This window comes from Artemia franciscana, chromosome 11, assembly GCF_032884065.1.
Source record: "Artemia franciscana chromosome 11, ASM3288406v1, whole genome shotgun sequence".
Classification (NCBI taxonomy): domain Eukaryota; kingdom Metazoa; phylum Arthropoda; class Branchiopoda; order Anostraca; family Artemiidae; genus Artemia; species Artemia franciscana.
Window position 1 is genome coordinate 2,401,862 of NC_088873.1, and position 19,403 is coordinate 2,421,264.

General features: G+C 35.1%; 1 protein-coding gene across 2 annotated transcripts in view; it reads right to left on the reverse strand.

The window, feature by feature from the left end:
* LOC136032680 (carbohydrate sulfotransferase 11-like) overlaps positions 1-19,403 on the reverse strand; it is an 83,308-nt gene that overhangs the window by 56,814 nt on the left and 7,091 nt on the right. For both annotated transcript variants that reach the window (XM_065712976.1, XM_065712975.1), the window contains exon 2: positions 5,586-5,707. In XM_065712976.1, coding sequence (XP_065569048.1) covers positions 5,586-5,707 — 122 coding nt within the window. The remainder of the gene's footprint in view (positions 1-5,585; positions 5,708-19,403) is intronic.

Genomic DNA, 19,403 nt, shown 5'->3' on the forward strand with positions numbered 1-19,403 from the left:
TTCATCAAATTTAGTCTTACTCATCAAAAGTTACGAGCCTGAGAAAATTTATCTCTTTTTGGAAAATAGGGGGAAACATCCCCTAAAAGTCATAGAATCTCAACAAAAATCACACCATTGCATTCAGCGTATCCAGTTCCTATCTACAAAAATATGGAACTTCGTATTTTTTTCAAGAAGACTAATCACGAGTGCGTGTTTTTTTTTTCTTTCAGGGGTCATCGTATCGACCAAGTGGTCCTAGAATGTGACAAGAGGGCTCATTCTAACGGAAATTAAAAGTTATAGTGCCCTTTTTAAGTGACCCTAAAATTGGAGGGCACCAAGGCCCCCTCCCACGCTCATTTTTTCCAAAAGTCAACGGATCAAAATTTTGAGATAGCCGTTTTGTTCAGAATAGAAGGAAAAAATAATAACTATGTCTTTGGGGATGACTTACTCCCCCACAGTCCTCGGGGGAGGGGCTGCGAGTAACAAACTTTGACCAGTGTTTACATACCGTAATAGTTATTGGGAAGTGTGCAGACGTTTCCAGAGGGGATTTTTCGGTTGGGGAGGGGTTGAGAGGAGGGGGTTACGTGGGAGGAGCTTTCCTTAGAAGAAGTAGTCATGGGGGAAGAGATATTCAATGAAGGGGGCGCAGAATTTTCTAGCATTATTATTAAAAAACAATGAAAAAAAATATGAAAAAGTTTTTTCAACTGAAAGTAAGGAGCAGCATTAAAACTTAAAACGAACGGAGTTTATGACGCATATGAGGGGTTCTTTTCCTCCTAAATACCTCGCTCTTTACGCTAAAGTATTTTTTAGTATGTTCAACTATTTATTCTACGGCCTTTCTGATTCAGGGGTCATTCTTAATGAATTGGGACAAAATTTAACCTTTAGTGTAAAGAGTGTATTAACGAGGGGACAAACCCCCTCATATACATAATAGAAATATACGAATATAAAAGCTCGTTACGTAAGTTAATTCTTAAGTTGCGTATATTTTTTACTAATAAAAACGTGCGTCAAAAATTAAAAGTTCTAGTTGCCTTCTTAAGTAACCAAAAAATTGGAGCGCAACTAAGCCTCCTCTCCCACCCCTTTTTTCTCAAAATCGTCTAACCAAAACTAAGAGAATGCCATTTTGCCTAGAAAAAAGAATTAATATGCAAATTTCATTTTAATAATTTATGTGCGGAGAGCCAAAATCAAACATGCATTAATTCAAAAACGTTCAGAAATTAAATAAAAAAAAATAGTTTTTCTCACTGAAAGTAAGGAGCGACATTAAAACTTAAAACGAACAGAAATTACTCCGTGTATAAAAGGGTCTGTTCCCTTCTCAACGCCCCACTCTTTACACTAAAGTTTTTCACTGTTTAATAAAGTAGAATTGAGAGAAAGAGTCAAACTTTAGCGCAAAGAGCAGGGCGTTGAGAAGGGAACACCCCCTTTTGTATACGGAGTAATTTCTGTTCGTTTTAAGTTTTAATGTCGCTGCTTACTTTCAGTTAAAAAAAACTAGTTTTTTTTAACTGAAAGTCTGCTTTGTTTAACTGAAAGGCTACTACTCCTTCCTTTAACTCGTTTTTTGCATTCAATTTCAAGTTTCATAAAATTATGCTTCAAGAATGATCCTCGTTCCTGAAAAAGTATATTACTCCAAACATTTATTAAGAGCTTGATGGTCTGAAATATCAAAACTTATCTATAGGCTCATCATTTCCGTGGTTTTAATGACAAATTCTTTGAACAAAGAATTCTTATAGGTATGTTCCAATGGATGCAAATAGAATTTAACTTTTGGTATCAAAATTCCGTTTTTTTAGAGTTTCGGTTACTATTGGGCCGGGTCGCTCCTTACTACCGCTTGTTACCACGAACCGTTTGAAGAATTCTTATAGGAATGTTCCAATAGATGCAAAAAGGAGACAATGCCCCCAGGAAACAATAAACCATTAAACATCGTGTCTTAATAGAAAAATAAGATATATTGCAATTCAAACTTCCATGGCAAATGCATTTGGTAACACTTGCCAACTTCTACTATCCTCCTGCCAACCTCCACCCTATAAAAAATTCTTCACGGCACTCACAACCTCCCCATATCTCTCCAGCTTTTTACGAGCAAGCATGTGAATGTAATCCGTTACATTGTAGACAAATGTATTTTCTGCAATAATAGGAGTGCTATAATCTCTAACACCAATACCATAGGCGCTGTCCAAAATTGTTTTTCAAGAATCAAAAGGGATTGGAGAATAATTTCTACCACCATCCCTCCCCCAAACCACCTTTCATACTTTTCTGAATGTTCTTGCTGAGTTTGAAAAAATTGGAACTTGGAATTTTGAAGCTTCAATTAAACTCCCCCTCCTTCCATACAAATATCTACCAACCCTTCTCTATAATGGTTTCAAACCTAGTGGTTTGAAACTAGTTCCTATAATGGTTTCCAAACCTAGTTCCAAAAAATTGGAACTAGGAATTTTGAAGCTTCAATTGAACTCCCCCTCCTTCCATACAAATATCCACCAATCCTTCTCTATAATTGTTTGTACGCAATTTTGCACTACTTTGCATAATTTTAACAAGCCTAAAACCTGAAGCTTTAAAATAAAAGTCTATATTAACGTCTCTTTTATACATATCACACGAATCTTTACGCACAACGGAACCACCAGTGATGCGAATTGGTGGGTCGGGAGGAGTATTTGCTCCCAAAACAAATTTGTAAACAGTTCGTGGTGACGAACTATAAGTAAGGAGCGGCTCGGCCTAATATTAGCCGAAGCTCTACAAAAACGATTCAGTATATGATAAAAACCTACTATAAAGTTTTCAAGCTCCTATCTACAAAGATGTGGAGTCTTGTAATTTATTTCAGAAGATAGATCGCATATATGTGCGTTTTTTTTCTTTTTTTGGGGGGGGCTATCGTATCAAACAAATGGTCCTAGAAGATACAGAAAGGATTCCATCGGACGGAGATCAAAAATTTCAATGCCCTTCTAAGTGACCAAAAAATATTAAATAGCATGTAGCCCCTCTCCCGCGCCTCTTTTCCTCAAAGATATCTTATCGAAATCTTGAGATAGCCATTTGAGTCAGCATAGTTGCAAGGTCTAATAATGATGCCTCTGAGGATAACATGACGGCCACATCCCCTGGAAAAAGGGCGTTAAGTTATGCAATTCAGTCATTGTTTACTTATCGTATTGGTTATTGGGAAATATACAGAAATATTTTGGAAATGTAGGGATTCAACCCACAGGAAAGATTTTTTGTGGGGAATTTTGAAAATTTTACACGAGAGGGGGGTTTCTTGGCATACAAATTAAATATAAAAGTAAGTTTTTTCAAGTAAGAGCAAAGAGCAACATTAAAACAAAACAAACAGAAATTATTTTTATGTAAGGGGGCTACCCCTTCCTCATCCGTACCTTTTTAAATTAAATTCCGATTTTTGCTCTAATTCTTTAAGAAAGACTGCTTAAACACAAGAGCTGCTAAATTGAATGAGAAGCATGTTGAAAGAAATTTAAGAACTTGGCGTAAAGAGTAAGGGGAGGGAAGTGGCATACTCCCTTATATAAGGAATATTTTCCTCTTTTCATAGGTCTTAATGCTACTCCTTACTTTCCGTTGAAAAAACGTTTTTTTTTTTATTTCGAGAGGGGCAATATATTTTTTTTAACTTTTGTTTCTTAATAGCCTAAACAGCTTGGAATTTTATGAAAAATCTTAAAATTTATAAATTTGCTAACTTAAAGCCCAGATAATATGCTTGCTTGTCGATGTGACCTTTCTGAGTAAATTTTGTTATGCTTAATTGTGTTCCCAATTCTATGTTATGTCCGCCGTTTTTTTTCCTTGAAGAATTTTTCACTATTGCTTCAAATGACACATAAAGATTTCGACATTACGCAAGTAATTTATTACACTAAATGGTTAAGTTACGTTACGTGTAACCTCTTATGCTTCAGCAAGCCCTGTCATAAAAGTTGGCAAAAAAAATTAATAAAGTCATAGTGTAAAACAATCCCAACCACCGTAAGCAAACAACCAAAACATTCAAAATAAAATGCATATTGTAATTAAAACTCTGACTGAGTGTGAGTCTTTTATTGGAAAACTTAACAATTTTTTTTTTCAAAATGTATTATTACTCATCCAAAAATTGCACTTTTCTGCTCTTTTCCCCTATTTTAACATAAAATCACATAACATAGCATTCTTAGTAGAGCCAAAGTCTATTTACTACTGGTAACGTTCTGACATAGATTTACTCAGTAATGTTATAAAACGTTACGTAAGGTCTTAAATTAAGCTAGTGTCAAAGGCTCTACAACATAGTGTGAACAAACCACAAGTTTTGAATGGCTCAAAGCTACCCATTATTATAACTTGTGGACGCGCATAATGATCAACACAATGAACTTAGTTTTGAAATTTGTTTTTTTATAATTACATACTATAATTATAATTAATGTATGATTATATACTATAGACTTCATTCTAAAGAATAAAGTCTGAAACTTTCTACCCAGAATTTATTCATAGTTTAAAAAAGGTTTCAAATAATATACTATGCATGATTAAAGCTGGTCAAAACACAAACAAACTATTACACATAATCCTTGATTATATACAATGTCACTATGTCCACAACAAAGTTTAGGGGAAGTCAGACGGGTTGAACCTGATGCTAGCGCTGAAAAACTCACCAGCAGTGCAGATCCACGTATCATAGTTCATATTATTGATTTACTAATAAAGTGAATATACCACTCGATGCCTTTATTTATGCTCTTTACGAATATAATAATCGCTTCTATCTTAAATTCAAATTAAGCACTTTTTGACCTAACCCAATCTAACCTAACCTAATCTAACTATAAATTTTTGGCACTGAGAAAATGTAGTATTATTTTCTCGGAAAACGACCGATAACTCATACTTTACTTGAAAATTCGTCATTTTTAATTTTTAAGAGCTCAAAAAGTGCTTCAATTTGAATTTGCAATAGAAGCGATTATTATATTCGTAAAGAGCATAAAAAGGCATTGAGTGGTAGGTTCACTTTATTGGTAAGTCAATAATATGAACTGTGATACGCTTACCCAGATGAGTTGAAACTGACACTAGCCCTGAAAAAGTCACCAGCAGTGCACTTACATAAATTTGCAATATCAGTTTGATAGTAAATGTCTAATGTCAGCCTCTAAAAAAATTATGGAATTTGAAAAAAAAATTAAGAAACATCAAAAGCTAGATGGCCTTGGTGATTTTTCCCCGACACTGGTGTTATCTTCCACTCTTATAAGCTGCTCATACTTTTTACTCCACAATAGAGAAGTGGATGTCTGCATATTCTCCAGAGCCTATTGTACATTTTAGAGCTCGACTTGTTTTGTTGCGACTGGCACACTTCTAACACACCTCCCCTGTTTGCGCTATATATTGCACAACTCACATCAATTTTGACGTCTCTTTATCATGTGTGGTGTACATGGTTTATGAAATGGGGCAATGGCGTATTCCCCAAACCGACAACAAAATCCCTTGAGTGGATAATATTTATAAGTATTTCTTACCGTAACTTTTGCTATTCGGGCCGCTTGAAAATTGAACAACGATGAACACAAAAAGGAAAAAGAAAGGAAACAGAAAAAAGTGTTTGACAGGATACCTCTGCATCGCTTGAACACTAGGTAACCTGTAAGAAACAGATTAAACTAATACAATATCTGCAATAAGACTAGCATGCAAATTCACCATTTTTTAACTGCAGAAAAAGACTGAATGGTCAACTCAAGAACAAACCTAAGGCAGTAGGTATGTGGTAACCCAAATTTATAAGACTTTTTTTTTTAATTTTTAGGTAACATAAATATGTCAAAGTATGTCGCAATAGCAAAATCTATTTTATGCTAAATTAGTTTTCACAGTATTCTGTTTTTATACTTTAAATAATTCAGCCATCCAAAAAAGGAAATTACTAAAAACTCAATAGGCCTATGCGTCCAAAAATATGTAAAATGCCACATTTTCTGATAACAAATGGTTGAAAGAATAATTCTTTAATTGCACGTTCTTAAGTGCCTAGATTCCTGAGGGTTTGTCTATTTTCCATTATCTCGTGTACACTTCCGTCATGCAAAGTGCGGCAAATTTCTTTTAAGTTTTTCAAAATTCCGCCACGTGTTGCTTATGCCCGCTGGTATACACGATTTTGAAACTTGACAACCCTTCCTTCTCTCTGATGCGGAAATTCAAAAAGGTTTAAAGTCATGATGAGAAAATGATATGTCAAATGAAATTGAAAGCACCGAGTCAAGTAAAGGATCAAAAGCCTCCCGACCACGGACTCGTTTTGCCATGTGAGCCATCAAGAGACTGATTTTCATTACTTCTTGATTAAATAGAACACCATAAACTGGGACCGTAACTCTGGCAAAATTCTTCTAAACACAAAATTTTTAGGATAAAGCTTTTGGGATCGACCGAAAAGATTTTTGCGCGGTAATAAGAAGGTTTGACAAAAAATGAACTGAAGAAAAAACGAGAATACATACAGTCAGTGAAAATAAAAATGCAATGCAAATATTTTGGCCAAGACTTCCTCTCCACCGTTCTCAATGCAAAAATGGAAGAATAAATAGAAGACCATAAAAAGCAACCCCTGTAATAAATACAAATAAACCGTAAAAAAACACCAATGAAATAAACGCAAAATTAGCCATTTTGAGAGAGTGAAAAATAATTTTGAGTCCCATTTATAATGAACTTGTTAATATAGATTATATTAACAAGTATTTATATTGTAATATATCACAACGTAGTTAAATGTTAGATGATACCAGAAATAGTAAGCGATTGGCTTTTATAAAAGTATCTCATCAAATTAGCTCGAAATTAATTTTTTGAATTGTCATTTACTGTCGGAATTTTTATTCCGACAGTAAATAATTTGCCCTTTCACCCAAAAAGGAGGCTTTGAATAAATTGGGGTGGAGGAGGAGCATAAATGGCTGTGTTGGCCTCAGAGTTGACCTTAGCTGTGTGTTGCAGTGAGTTGTATGTAGCAGTAGAAGTAGTAATTCCCTTTCACCATTACTTAGAAAGGGGCTTATTTTTATTTTAGTGATGGATTTAGGATTTCTTTTAATTTATTTTAGTGGTTGTTTTTTACGGTCTTTTATTGTTTTTTTGCTGTGACGACAGGCAAGCGGAGGTCTCGGCCGCAATATTTACATTTCATTTTCAATGATTTTAAATTTACCAGTTTTTTTCTGTTTTCGATTTTTTTTTTCTCATCTTGCAGGCTTAGCCAGTATGGTCTCAGGAACTTTTTGTATGGGAATACTGGGTAAGTACCTTGGCCCTTTTGGAAAGAAATTAATGAAACGAAAAGTTACCCTTTCACTCAAAAGGGAGGTTTTGAATAAATTGGGGTGGAGGAGGAGCATAAGTAGCTGTGTTGGCCTCAGAGTTGGTCTTAGCTTTGTGCTGCGGTGAGTTGTATGTTGTAGTAGTAGTAGTAATGCCCTTTCGCCATTACTTGGAAAGGGGCTTGCTTTTATTTTAGTGGTGGATTTAGGATTTTTTTTTATTTATTTTAGTGCTTGTTTTTTATGGTATTTAATTAATTTTTGCTGTGACGACAGGCAAGCGGAGGTCTCGGTCGCAAAATTTACATTTCATTTTTTTTTTTTTAATTTCCCAGTTTTTTTCTTTTTTTCCAGTTTTTTTTCTCATCTTGCAGGTTTAGCCAGTGTGGTCCCAAAAATTTTTTGTATGTGAATAATGGGTAAGTACCTTGGCCCTTTTGAAAAGAAATTAATGAAATGAAAAGGTAGAATATTTTAGTGATTTTGATGCAAAATTTAAAGAAAAATTATTCAGTAAGTATGAATTTTAGCTCTGATGGCACGCGGCAGGCTTCTATATATGGATTAAATAAAAAAAAACAAGTTTTTTAACTGCAAGTAAGGAGCGATATTGAAACTTAAGACGAACAGAAATTACTCCGTATACGAAAGGGATTGTCCCTCCGCAACGCCTCGCTCTTTACGCTAAAGTTTGACTCTGTCACAACTGTACTTTTTAAAACAATGAAAAAAACTTTAGCGTAAAGAGCGAGGCGTTGCGGAAGGACAACCCCTTTCATATACGGAGTAATTTCTATTCGTTTTAAGTTTTAAGGTTGCTCCTTACCTATAGTTAATTTTTTTATTTAATTTCAAGACGTTTATGAATTAATACACGTTTTGATGTTGGCTCAACGCACATGAATAATTAAAACGAAATTTGCATATAATTTTTTTTTTTTGCTCAATGGCTTTCTCATAGTTTTGATCGAATGATTTTGACAAAAAAGAGGTGGGGGAGGGGGCCTAATTGCCCTCCAAGATACTTAAAACTGCGAATAGATTTTTTTATTTTTTGTACTCATGTTTTGGTTAGTAATAAACATACGTACCTAACGAATTAACTTACGTAACGAACTATATTTATGTATTTTTATTACGTATTGGAGGGGGTTCGCCCCCTCGTCAATACCTCGCTCTTTACACTAAAGCTTGAATTTTATCCCAAATCTTAAAGAATGACCCCTGAATCACAAAGGCTGTAGAATAAATAGTTGAAATTATTAAAAATACTATAGAGTAAATAACAAAGTATTGTAGAGAAGACAAACCCCCTTATAAATGTAATATTTTATGTTCGTTTTATGTATTAATGCTACTCATTACTTCCACGAGAAAAAAATAATAATTTAGTTTAACATTTTTTTTAATAATGCTAGAAAATCCTGCGCCCCCTTCATGGAAATTCTCTTCCCTCATGATTGATTTCTCCATTGAAAGATCATCCTACGTAACTCCCTCCCACCCCAACGCGAAAAAGTCCCCCTGAAAACGTCTGTAAACTTCATAATGACCATTACTATATGTAAAGAATGGTCAAAGTTTGTAACTTGCAGCCCCTCCCCGGGGGACTGTAGGGGATTAAGTCGTCCTCGAAGACATAGTTATTAAATGTTTGACCAAGTTGAACAGAATGGCTATCTCAAAATTTTGATCCGGTGACTTTGGGGAAAAAATGTGCGTTGGAGGGGGCCTAGGTGGCCTCCAATTTATTCGGTCACTTAAAAAGGGCACTAGAACTTTTAATTTCCTTTAGAATAAGTCCTCTTGCAACATTCTAGGTCCACTGGATCGATACGATCACCCCCGGGAAAAAAAGCAAAAAAAAAAAAAACAACAACAAAACAAATAAACACGCATCCGTGATCTATCTTGTGGCAAAAATACAAAATTCCACATTTTTGGTGATAGGAACTTGAAACTTAACAGTAGGGTCTCTGATACGTTGAATCTGATTGTGTGAGTTTCATTAAGATTCTATGACTTTTAGGGGGTGTTTCCCCCTATTTTCTAAAAAAAGGCAAATTTTCTCAGGCTCGTAACTTTTAGGGGGTAGAACTAAACTTGATTAAACTTATATATTTAAAATTCTATTGATGTAACTATTGGTCTTAAAATTCTGTTTTTTGGATTTTCGGTTACTATTGAGCCGGGTCGCTCCTTCCCACAGTTCGTTACCACGAACTGTTTGATAATCATTGTCACTTGTCTTCTAACCGCAGACGCGAGCCTCTTCATTATGTCAGAACGGCACTACAGGTTCTTTACAATCGCCCTGGATAAAATGTAGTAGGTATCAGGACTTCCTTCCACACTTTGTTAGGAATTGTTAGGACTTTCTTCCACACTTTTGTCCTTCCAAACTTTGTTCTTCGTTCATTTTCAGGTGGTAGCAGAACTTTTAAGGTATGTTATCTTTTCATAGGAGAAAATGCTTCCTCCTTTTTCATTATGTTTTACAGAATCGTAACTTTTAAACTATTTATATTCGCCTGGGAGGCGATCACCAATTTTCGTAGTTAATTGAAGCTAAAACAACTTGATCCTTCATCAATTTAGAACTTTGTTTAGACAAACATGCTCCAAAGACTTCCTCAATTGATTTCTCGCTGTAAACTATGTCTTCCGGTGATTCAATTTCATCAAGAACTAGCTGTTGGGGTGGCGCTTCGTGCCCCCCAAGCCCCCCGCGCGCGTAAGTCGTTACGCGCCTTATTAATTGCGCGCCATTGTAGTTGTGTCCCTGTGTCCCACCTGTGATATATATATATATATATATATATATATATATATATATATATATATATATATATATATATATATATATATATATATATATATATATATATATATTTATATATATTTAACTACGTAAAACTTGCGAATATACAATATTCTTCGCTGTCCCATTGTCTGTGCATATAAATAGATTGTCAGGTTTACCGACTCTTGAACATGCAACATATAACTGACTATGGGAAAAACAATCCGTATTCAGATCTATACCTCATGATTCTAATGATTGCCCTAGAGCTTTGTTGATGGTGATTGCTAATCGAACATTCCCTGTGTCCCCGTCGTCATTTATATTTCCCCCTGTGCCCCCCGGCGTCCCCGTTGTAGTTGTGTCCCTGTGTCCCGGTCGTCATTTATATTCCCTGTGCCTCGGTCGTCATTTGTGTCCCGGTGTCCCAGTCTGTAATTTCTCTTTGAGTGTCCCGGTCGTCAATTTATATTCCCCGTGTCCCGTTAGTTTTTACCTTTTTTTATTTTTTTTTAGTTTTTTAGTCTTTTTAGTTTTTTTTTTATTAGTTTTTAGTTTTTTTTTTGTAGTTTTTACCTTTTTTTAAGCCAAGGTTCGAACCTGGAACCTCTTGAACCTAGAACCTGGAACATAACGCCTTACCAACTCAGCTACATCGGCTTGAATACATTCGTTTTTGAATTGGTATATGATGAAATAATTCAGACGTCATATGCGGACAAACACGACGTCACTCGACAGACAGACAGACAGACAGACAACTTATTTATATATATATAGATAGATATAGATTTTTAACCACGTAAAACTTGCGAATATACAACATTCTTTGCTGTCACATTGTCTGTCCATATAAATAGACTGTCAGGTTTTCATTTATATTCCCTCTGTCCCGGTCGTCATTTGTGTCCCGGTCTGTAATTTCTCTTTGAGTGTTTTTTCTTTTTATTTTTTTTTTAGTTTTTTACCTTTTTTCTTTTTTCAGTTTTCTTTCTCTTCTTTATTTTTCAGCGTCACTATGAAATACATATCGCCGAGCCTTTGTTTTTTTTTTAACTAAAATCTGGTAGGCATTGATGACCTTATCCAAGTCAAAATCCCAAACCCAATCATCATTGCTATCATTTTCAGTTTTGATATGTTTTGACTCTCGCTGTCCAGGTGGATTTTCATCTAACTGCGCGGTTTTGCGTTCTTTAGCCGCAAGCCTGTTCTTGCTGTTCTTGTGATTCCTCGGCACGCTTTCTTTTCTTACTTTCTTTATCAGCCGCAAGCCTGTTTTCTTGCTGTTCTTGTGATTCCTCGGCACGCTTTCTTTTCTTACTTTCCCTATCAGCCGCAAGTTTTTTGGCATAGACTCTTTGAGCAGCTTCCTCGGCTGTTGCCATTGTAGGTTCTTCAGTCATTTTACAATTAAAAATTTTTCCTTCCACGATCTTCTTACAATTAAAAATTTGTCTTTGAACGAATTTCTTAAATACCTTTAATGACGTCATCGTCATAACAAACATAACGACAACTAACTTCATGACGACATGACGACATGATGACATGACGTCACTCGACAGACATAACACACATACAACTTATTTTTATGATATTTTTAGGAAGATTTCTATTTCCAGTTCATGGATGAACTTTGCAAACGGTTCCTGTTCAGGATCAGCTCACATATTTTTCTCAGAGCAAATATGTTTCACATATTTCCAAAGTGACTTTTTTTTTATAGATACATGGAGTGTTTCAGTGCGGTTTCTTTGGGGTTGAACTGGTAAACACTGTCGGGAATCACCTCCAGCTACTAAAATTTTCCCACCAAGTGCCAAGTTTGGATGCGCAACAGACCGCAACAACTGATCCGTATTTTTAAAGCCATACTTCGGGAGCATGGGTGCTTCGTCAAGTAGGAAAACATCTACTTGAGCTTATTCTAATGCTTTGCGTGGACCAGGTCTTATACTCGAAACAGAATCTGAGGAAAGTGAAATAAATAATTGATGCGTTAGAAACTCAACAATCTTATTTATGCTATGCATGATATCATATAGTAAAATGCTTATATGATGTGCTTACACAAGAAATGCTTATATGAAGCATTGACATAGTACATGACATCATTTGCAAAAGCCAAAATTAAGGCTCTTAAAAAATTTTGTCACACTTCTGTGCCAACTAGATAATTTTCTTATGCAAGAATGTCCCAAGATACTGATTTTCCCGAAAAAATATAGAGCCATTTTTGAGAAAAATTACACAATTATTTATTCCCTTGTAATGATAGTATAGATAATTGATGCGTTGGAAACTCAACAAACTTAATCATGCTGTGCATGACACCATATAAGAAAATGCTTATATCTATATATATAAAAATCTATATATCTATATCGAAAACATGACGTCAGTCGACACAGAAACATGACGTCACCTGACAGATCCACAGACAGACAACTTATTTTTATATATCTTCTATATATATAAAAATAAGTTGTCTGTGTGTGGATCTATGGATGGATCAGGTGACGTCATGTTTGTCCGCATATGACGTCTGAATTATTTCACACTAATACAAAATAAGAAAAAAAACTAAAAAAGGTAAAAACTACAAAAAAAACTAAAAAGAAAAAAAAACTAAAAAAGCTAAAAAACTAAAAAAAAACTAAAAAAAGGTAAAAAACTAAAAACTAAAAAAAAACTGAAAAAACTAAAAAAAGGCAAAAACTACAAAAAAAAACTAAAAACTAATAAAAAAACTAAAAAATCTAAAAAACTAAAAAAACTAAAAAAAACTAAAAAAGGTAAAAAAACTAAAAACTAAAAAAGAAAAAAACTAAAAAAAGGAAAAGACTGAAAAATAAAAGAGAAAAAGAAAACTAAAAAAATATGAATAAAAATACAAAAAAAATAAAAAAGATAAAAACTACAAAAAAACTAAAAAGAAAAAACGAAAAAAAACTAAAAAAGCTAAAAAAAATGAAAGAAGCAAAAATCTAAAGAAGGTAAAAACTACAAAAAAAAAAAGAAAACAAAAAAAAAAATCTAAAAAAGCTTAAAAACTAAAAAAAAAACTAAAAAAAGATAAAAAACTAAAAAAAAACTAAAAAAAGGAAAAACCATAAAATAAACTAAAAACTAATAAAAAATAAATAAAAAAAGCTAAAAAACTAAAAAAACTAAAAAAACTAAAAAAGGTAAAAACTAAAAGAACTAAAAAAGAAAACAAAGCACCGGGACACAAATGACGACCGGGACACAGGAGTATAAATGACGACCAGGATATAAGTAAAAAAAAACTAAAAAAACTAAAAAAAGGTAAAAACTACAAAAAAACTAAAAAGAAAAAAAAATAAAAACTAATAAAAAAACTAAAAAATCTAAAAATCTAAATAAACTAAAAAAGAAAAAAAATAAAAAAGGAAAAAAATAAAGGAGAAAAACAAAACTAAAAAACGAATGTATATACAGACCGGGACACCGGGATACAAATGACGACCGGGACACAGGGAATATAAATGACGACCGGGACACAGGGAAACAACTACAACGGGGACGCCGGGGGCACAGGGGGATATAAATGACGACCGAGACACCGGGACACATGGAATATAAATGACGCCCGGGACACTCAAAGAGAAATCACAGACTGGGACACCGGGACACAAATGACGACCTGGACACAGGGACAAAACTACAAAGGGGATGCCGGGGGGCACAAGGGGATATATAAATGACGATGGCGACACAGGGAATGGTAGATTAGCAATCACCATCAACAAAGCTCAAGGGCAATCATTAGAATCATGAGGTATAGATCTGAATACGGATTGTTTTCCCATGGACCATTATATGTTGCATTTTCAAGAGTCGGTAAACAATCTATTTATATGCACAGACAATGGGACAGCAAAGAATGTTGTATATTCGCAAGTTTTACGTAGTTAAAAACATATATATATATATCTATATTCACAGATGGGACATAGGGACACAACTACAATGGCGCGTAACTAATATGGCGCGTAACGACTTACGCGCGCGGGGGGGCTTGGGGGGGGGGGCGCAAAGCGCCCCCACCAACTAGGTGTTGGGGTGGCACGAAGCGCCACCCCAACAGCTAGTATAGATATATATCTATACTAGCTGTTGGGGTGGCGCGCCCCCCCCAAGCCCCCCCGCGCGCGTAAGTCGTTACGCGCCATATTAGTTACGCGCCATTGTAGTTGTGTCCCTATGTCCCACCTGTGAATATAGATATATATATATATATATATATATATATATATATATATATATATATATATATATATATATATATATATATATATATATATATATATATATATATCTATGTATATAAAAATAAGTTGTCTGTGGATCTGTGGATCTGTGGATCTGTGGATCTGTGGATCAGGTGACGATCCACAAAAAAGGTAAAAAACTAAAAACTAAAAAAAAAAACTGAAAAAACTAAAAAAAGGCAAAAACTACAAAAAAAAACTAAAACTAATAAAAAAAATAAAAAAGCCAAAAAACTAAGAAAACTAAAAAAACTAAAAAACTAAAAAAACTAAAAACTAAAAAAAAACTTAAAAAAAGGAAAAAACTGAAAAATAGAAGAGAAAAAGAAAACTAATAAAATTAAGAATAAAATAAAAAAAAATAAAAAAGATAAAAACTAAAAAAAAAAGTAAAAAGAAAAACGAAAAAAACTAAAAAAGCTAAAAAAAAGGTAAAAACCAATAAAAAACTAAAAAGAAAAAAAGGAAAAAAAAACTAAAAAAACTAAAAACTAAAAAAAAAACTTAAAAAAAAGGAAAAAACTGAAAAATAGAAGAGAAAAAGAAAACTAATAAAATTAAGAATAAAAATAAAAAAAATAAAAAAGATAAAAACTAAAAAAAAAGTAAAAAGAAAAAACGAAAAAAACTAAAAAAGCTAAAAAAAAGGTAAAAACCAATAAAAAACTAAAAAGAAAAAAAGGAAAAAAACTAAAAAAAATTTTCATCTAAAAAACTAAAAAAAAACTAAAAAAGGTAAAAACTAAAAGAACTAAAAAAGAAAAAAAACTAAAAAAAGGAAAAAAACTGAAAAATAAAGGAGAAACAATCTAAATAAATGACGACACTCAAAGAGAAAGCGACCGGGACAAGAGGAATGTTCGATTAGCAATCAACAAAGCACCGGGACACAGGGAGTATAAATGACGACGACCGGGACACAGGGACATAACTACAAAGGGGACGCCGGGGTGCACAGGGGGATATATAAATGACGATGGCGACTCAGGGAATGGTCGATTCACAGGTGGGACATAGGGACACAACTACAATGGCGCGTAACTAATATGGCGCGTAACGACTTACGCGCGCGGGGGGGCTTGGGGGGGCGCGAAGCGCCCCCACCAGATAGGTGTTGGGGTGGCGCGAAGCGCCACCCCAACAGCTAGTATATATATATATATATATATATATATATATATATATATATATATATATATATATATATATATATAAATGTATATATATATACATATATATATATATATATATATATATATATATATATATATATATATATATATATATATATATATACATAAAAATATTTATGTTGTCGGAGCAATAATTTTTAGTTTTTATTTCAAAATAGAAAATTACCTGACAATTTTAGAATTATATCTATCTATATATATAAAAATAAGTTGTCTGTCTGTGGATCAGGTGACGTCATGTTTCTGTGTCGACTGGCGTCATGAAGTTAGTTGTCGTCATTTTTGCTATGACGGTGACGTCATTAAAGATATTTAAGACATATATGTTCACGTAGAAATCTATTAATGTTTAAGTTTAAAATGACTGATGAACTTACAATGGCAAAAGCCGATGAAGATGCTCAAAGAGTCTATGCCAAAAAACTTGCTGCTGATAGAGAAAGTCAGAAAAGAAAGTGTGCCGAGGAATCAAAAGAACAGCAAGAAAACAGGCTTGTGGCTAAAGAACGCAAAACCGCGCAGTTAGATGAAAATCCACCTGGACAGTGAGAGTCAAAACATATCAAAACTGAAAATGATAGCGATGATGATTGGGTTTGGGATTTTGACTTGGATAAGGTCATCAATGCCTACCAGATTTAAGTTAAAAAAACAAAGGTTCGTCGATATGTACTTCATAGTGACGCTGAAAAATAAAGAAGAAAAAGAAAACTGAAAAAAGAAAAAAGGTAAAAAACTAAAAAAAAACTAAAAAGAAAAAACACTCAAAGAGAAATTACAGACCGGGACACAAATGACGACCGAGACAGAGGGAATATAAGTGACGACCGGGAACCTCAAAGAGAAATTACAGACTGGGACACCCGGACACAAATCACGACCGGGACAGAGGGAATATAAATGACGACCGGGACACAGGGACACAACTACATCGGGGACGCCGGGGGCACAGGCGGGATATATAAATGACGACCGGGACACAGGGATTGTTCGAATAGAAATTACAGACCGGGACACCGGGACACAAATGACGACCGGGACACCGGGACACAGGGAATATAAATGACGAACGGGACACTCAAAGAGAAACTACAAACTGGGACACCGGGACACAAATGACGACCGGGACACAGGGAATATAAATGACGACCGGGACACAGGGACACATCATTAGAATAATGAGGTATAGATCTGAATACGGATTGTTTTTCGCATGGACAATTAAATGTTGCATGTTCAAGAGTCAGTAAACCTGACAATCTATTTATATGCACAGACAATGGGACAGCGAAGAATGTTGTATATTCGCATGTTTGACGTAGTTAAAAACATATATTTATATCTATCTCTATTCACAGGTGGGACACAGGGACACAACTACAATGGCGCGTAACTAATATGGCGCGTAACGACTTACGCGTGCGGGGGGGCTTGGGGGGACGCGAAGCGCCCCACCAGCTAGGTGTTGGGGTGGCGCGAAGCGCCATCCCAACAGCTAGTCTATATATATAAAAATAAGTTGTCTGTCTGTGTGTCTGTCTGTCAGGTGACGTCATGTTTCTGTGTCGACTGACGTCATGAAGTTAGTTGTCGTCATTTTTGCTATGACGGTGACGTCATTAATGGTATTTAAGACATGCGTTCACGGAAAAATGTTTAATTGTAAAATGACTGAAGAACCTACAATGGCAACAGCCGAGGAAGCTACTCAAAGAGTCTATGCCAAAAAACTTGCTGCTGATAGAGAAAGTAAGAAAAGAAAGCGTGCCGAGGAATCACAAGAACAGCAAGAAAACAGGCTTGCAGCTGATAGAGAAAGTAAGAAAAGAAAGCGTGCCGAGGAATCACAAGAACAACAAGAAAACAGGCTTGCGGCTAAAGAAAGCAAAACCGCGCAGTTAGATGAAAATCCACCTGGAAAGCGAGAGTCAAAACATATCAAAACTGAAAATGATAGCGATGATGATTGGGTTTGGGATTTTGACTTGGATAAGGTCATCAATGCCTTCCAGATTTAAGTTAAAAAACAAAGGTTCGGCGATATGTACTTCATAGTGACGCTGAAAAATAAAGAAGAAAAAAAAACTGAAAAAATGTAAAAAACTAAAAAAAAACTAAAAAGAAAAAACACTCAAAGATAAATTACAGACCGGGACACAAATGACGACCGACACAGAGGGAATATAAATGACGACCAGGAACCTCAAAGAAAAATTACAGACTGGGACACCCAGACACAAATCACGACCGGGAATATAAATGACGACCGGGACGCAGGGACACAACTACAACGGGGACGCCGGAGGCACAGGCGGGATATATAATTGACGACTGAGACGACTGAGATTTTTTGAATAGAAATTACACACCGGGACACCGGGACACAAATGACGACCGGGACACTGGGACACAGGGAATATAAATGACGACCGGGACACTCAAAGAGAAAATACAAACTGGAACACCAGGACACAAATGACGACCGGGACACAGGGAATATAAATGCTATTTATATGCACAGACAATGGGACAGCGAAGAATGTTGTATATTCGCATGTTTTACGTAGTTAAAAATATATATTTATATCTATCTCTATTCACAGGTGGGACACAGGGACACAGCTACAATGGCGCGTAACTAATATGGCGCGTAACGACTTACGCGCGCGGGGGGGCTTGGGGGGGGCGCGAAGCGCCCCACCAACTAGGTGTTGAACCTGGAGCCTCTCCAGGTTTGAACCTTGAAACATAACGCTTTACCAACTCAGCTACTTCGGCTTGAATACATTCGTTTTGAGCAGCTTCCTCGGGTGTTGCCATTGTAGGTTCTTCAGTCATTTTACAATTAGAAATTTCTCTTTCAACGGTCTTCTTACAATTAAAAATTTGTCTTTGAACGATATTCTTAAATACCTGTGTCCTGGTCGTCATTTATATTCCCTGTGTCCCGGACGTCATTTGTGTCCCGGTATCCCAGTCTGTAATTTCTCTTTGAGTGTCCCGGTCGTTATTTATATTCCCTCTGTCCCGGTCGTCATTTGTGTCCCGGTCTGTAATTTCTCTTTGAGTGTTTTTTCTTTTTAGTATTTTTTAGTTTTTTACATTTTTTCTTTTTTCAGTTTTCTTTTTCTTCTTTATTTTACAGCTTCACTATGAAATACATATCGCCGAACCTTTGTTTTTTTTAACTAAAATCTGGTAGGTATTGATGACCTTATCCAAGTCAAAATCCCAAACCCAATCATCATCGCTATCATTTTCAGTTTTGATATGTTTTGACTCTCGCTGTCCAGGTGTATCTTCATCTAACTGCGCGGTTTTGCGTTCTTTAGCCTCAAGCCTGTTTCCTTGCTGTTCTTTTGATTCCTCGGCACGCTTTCTTTTCTGACTTTCTCTATCAGCAGCAAGTTTTTTGGCATAGACTCTTTGAGCATCTTCATCGGCTTTTGCCATTGTAAGTTCATCAGTCATTTTAAACTTAAACATTAATAGATTTCTACGTGAACATATATGCCTTAAATATCTTTAATGACGTCACCGTCATAGCAAAAATGACGACAACTAACTTCATGACGTCAGTCGACACAGAAACATGACGTCACCTGACAGACAGACACACAGACAGACAACTTATTTATATATATATATATATGTAGATAGATAAGTTGTCTGTGTGTGAGTGGGTCTGTCGGGTGACGTCATGTTTGTGTGTTGACTGACGTCATGT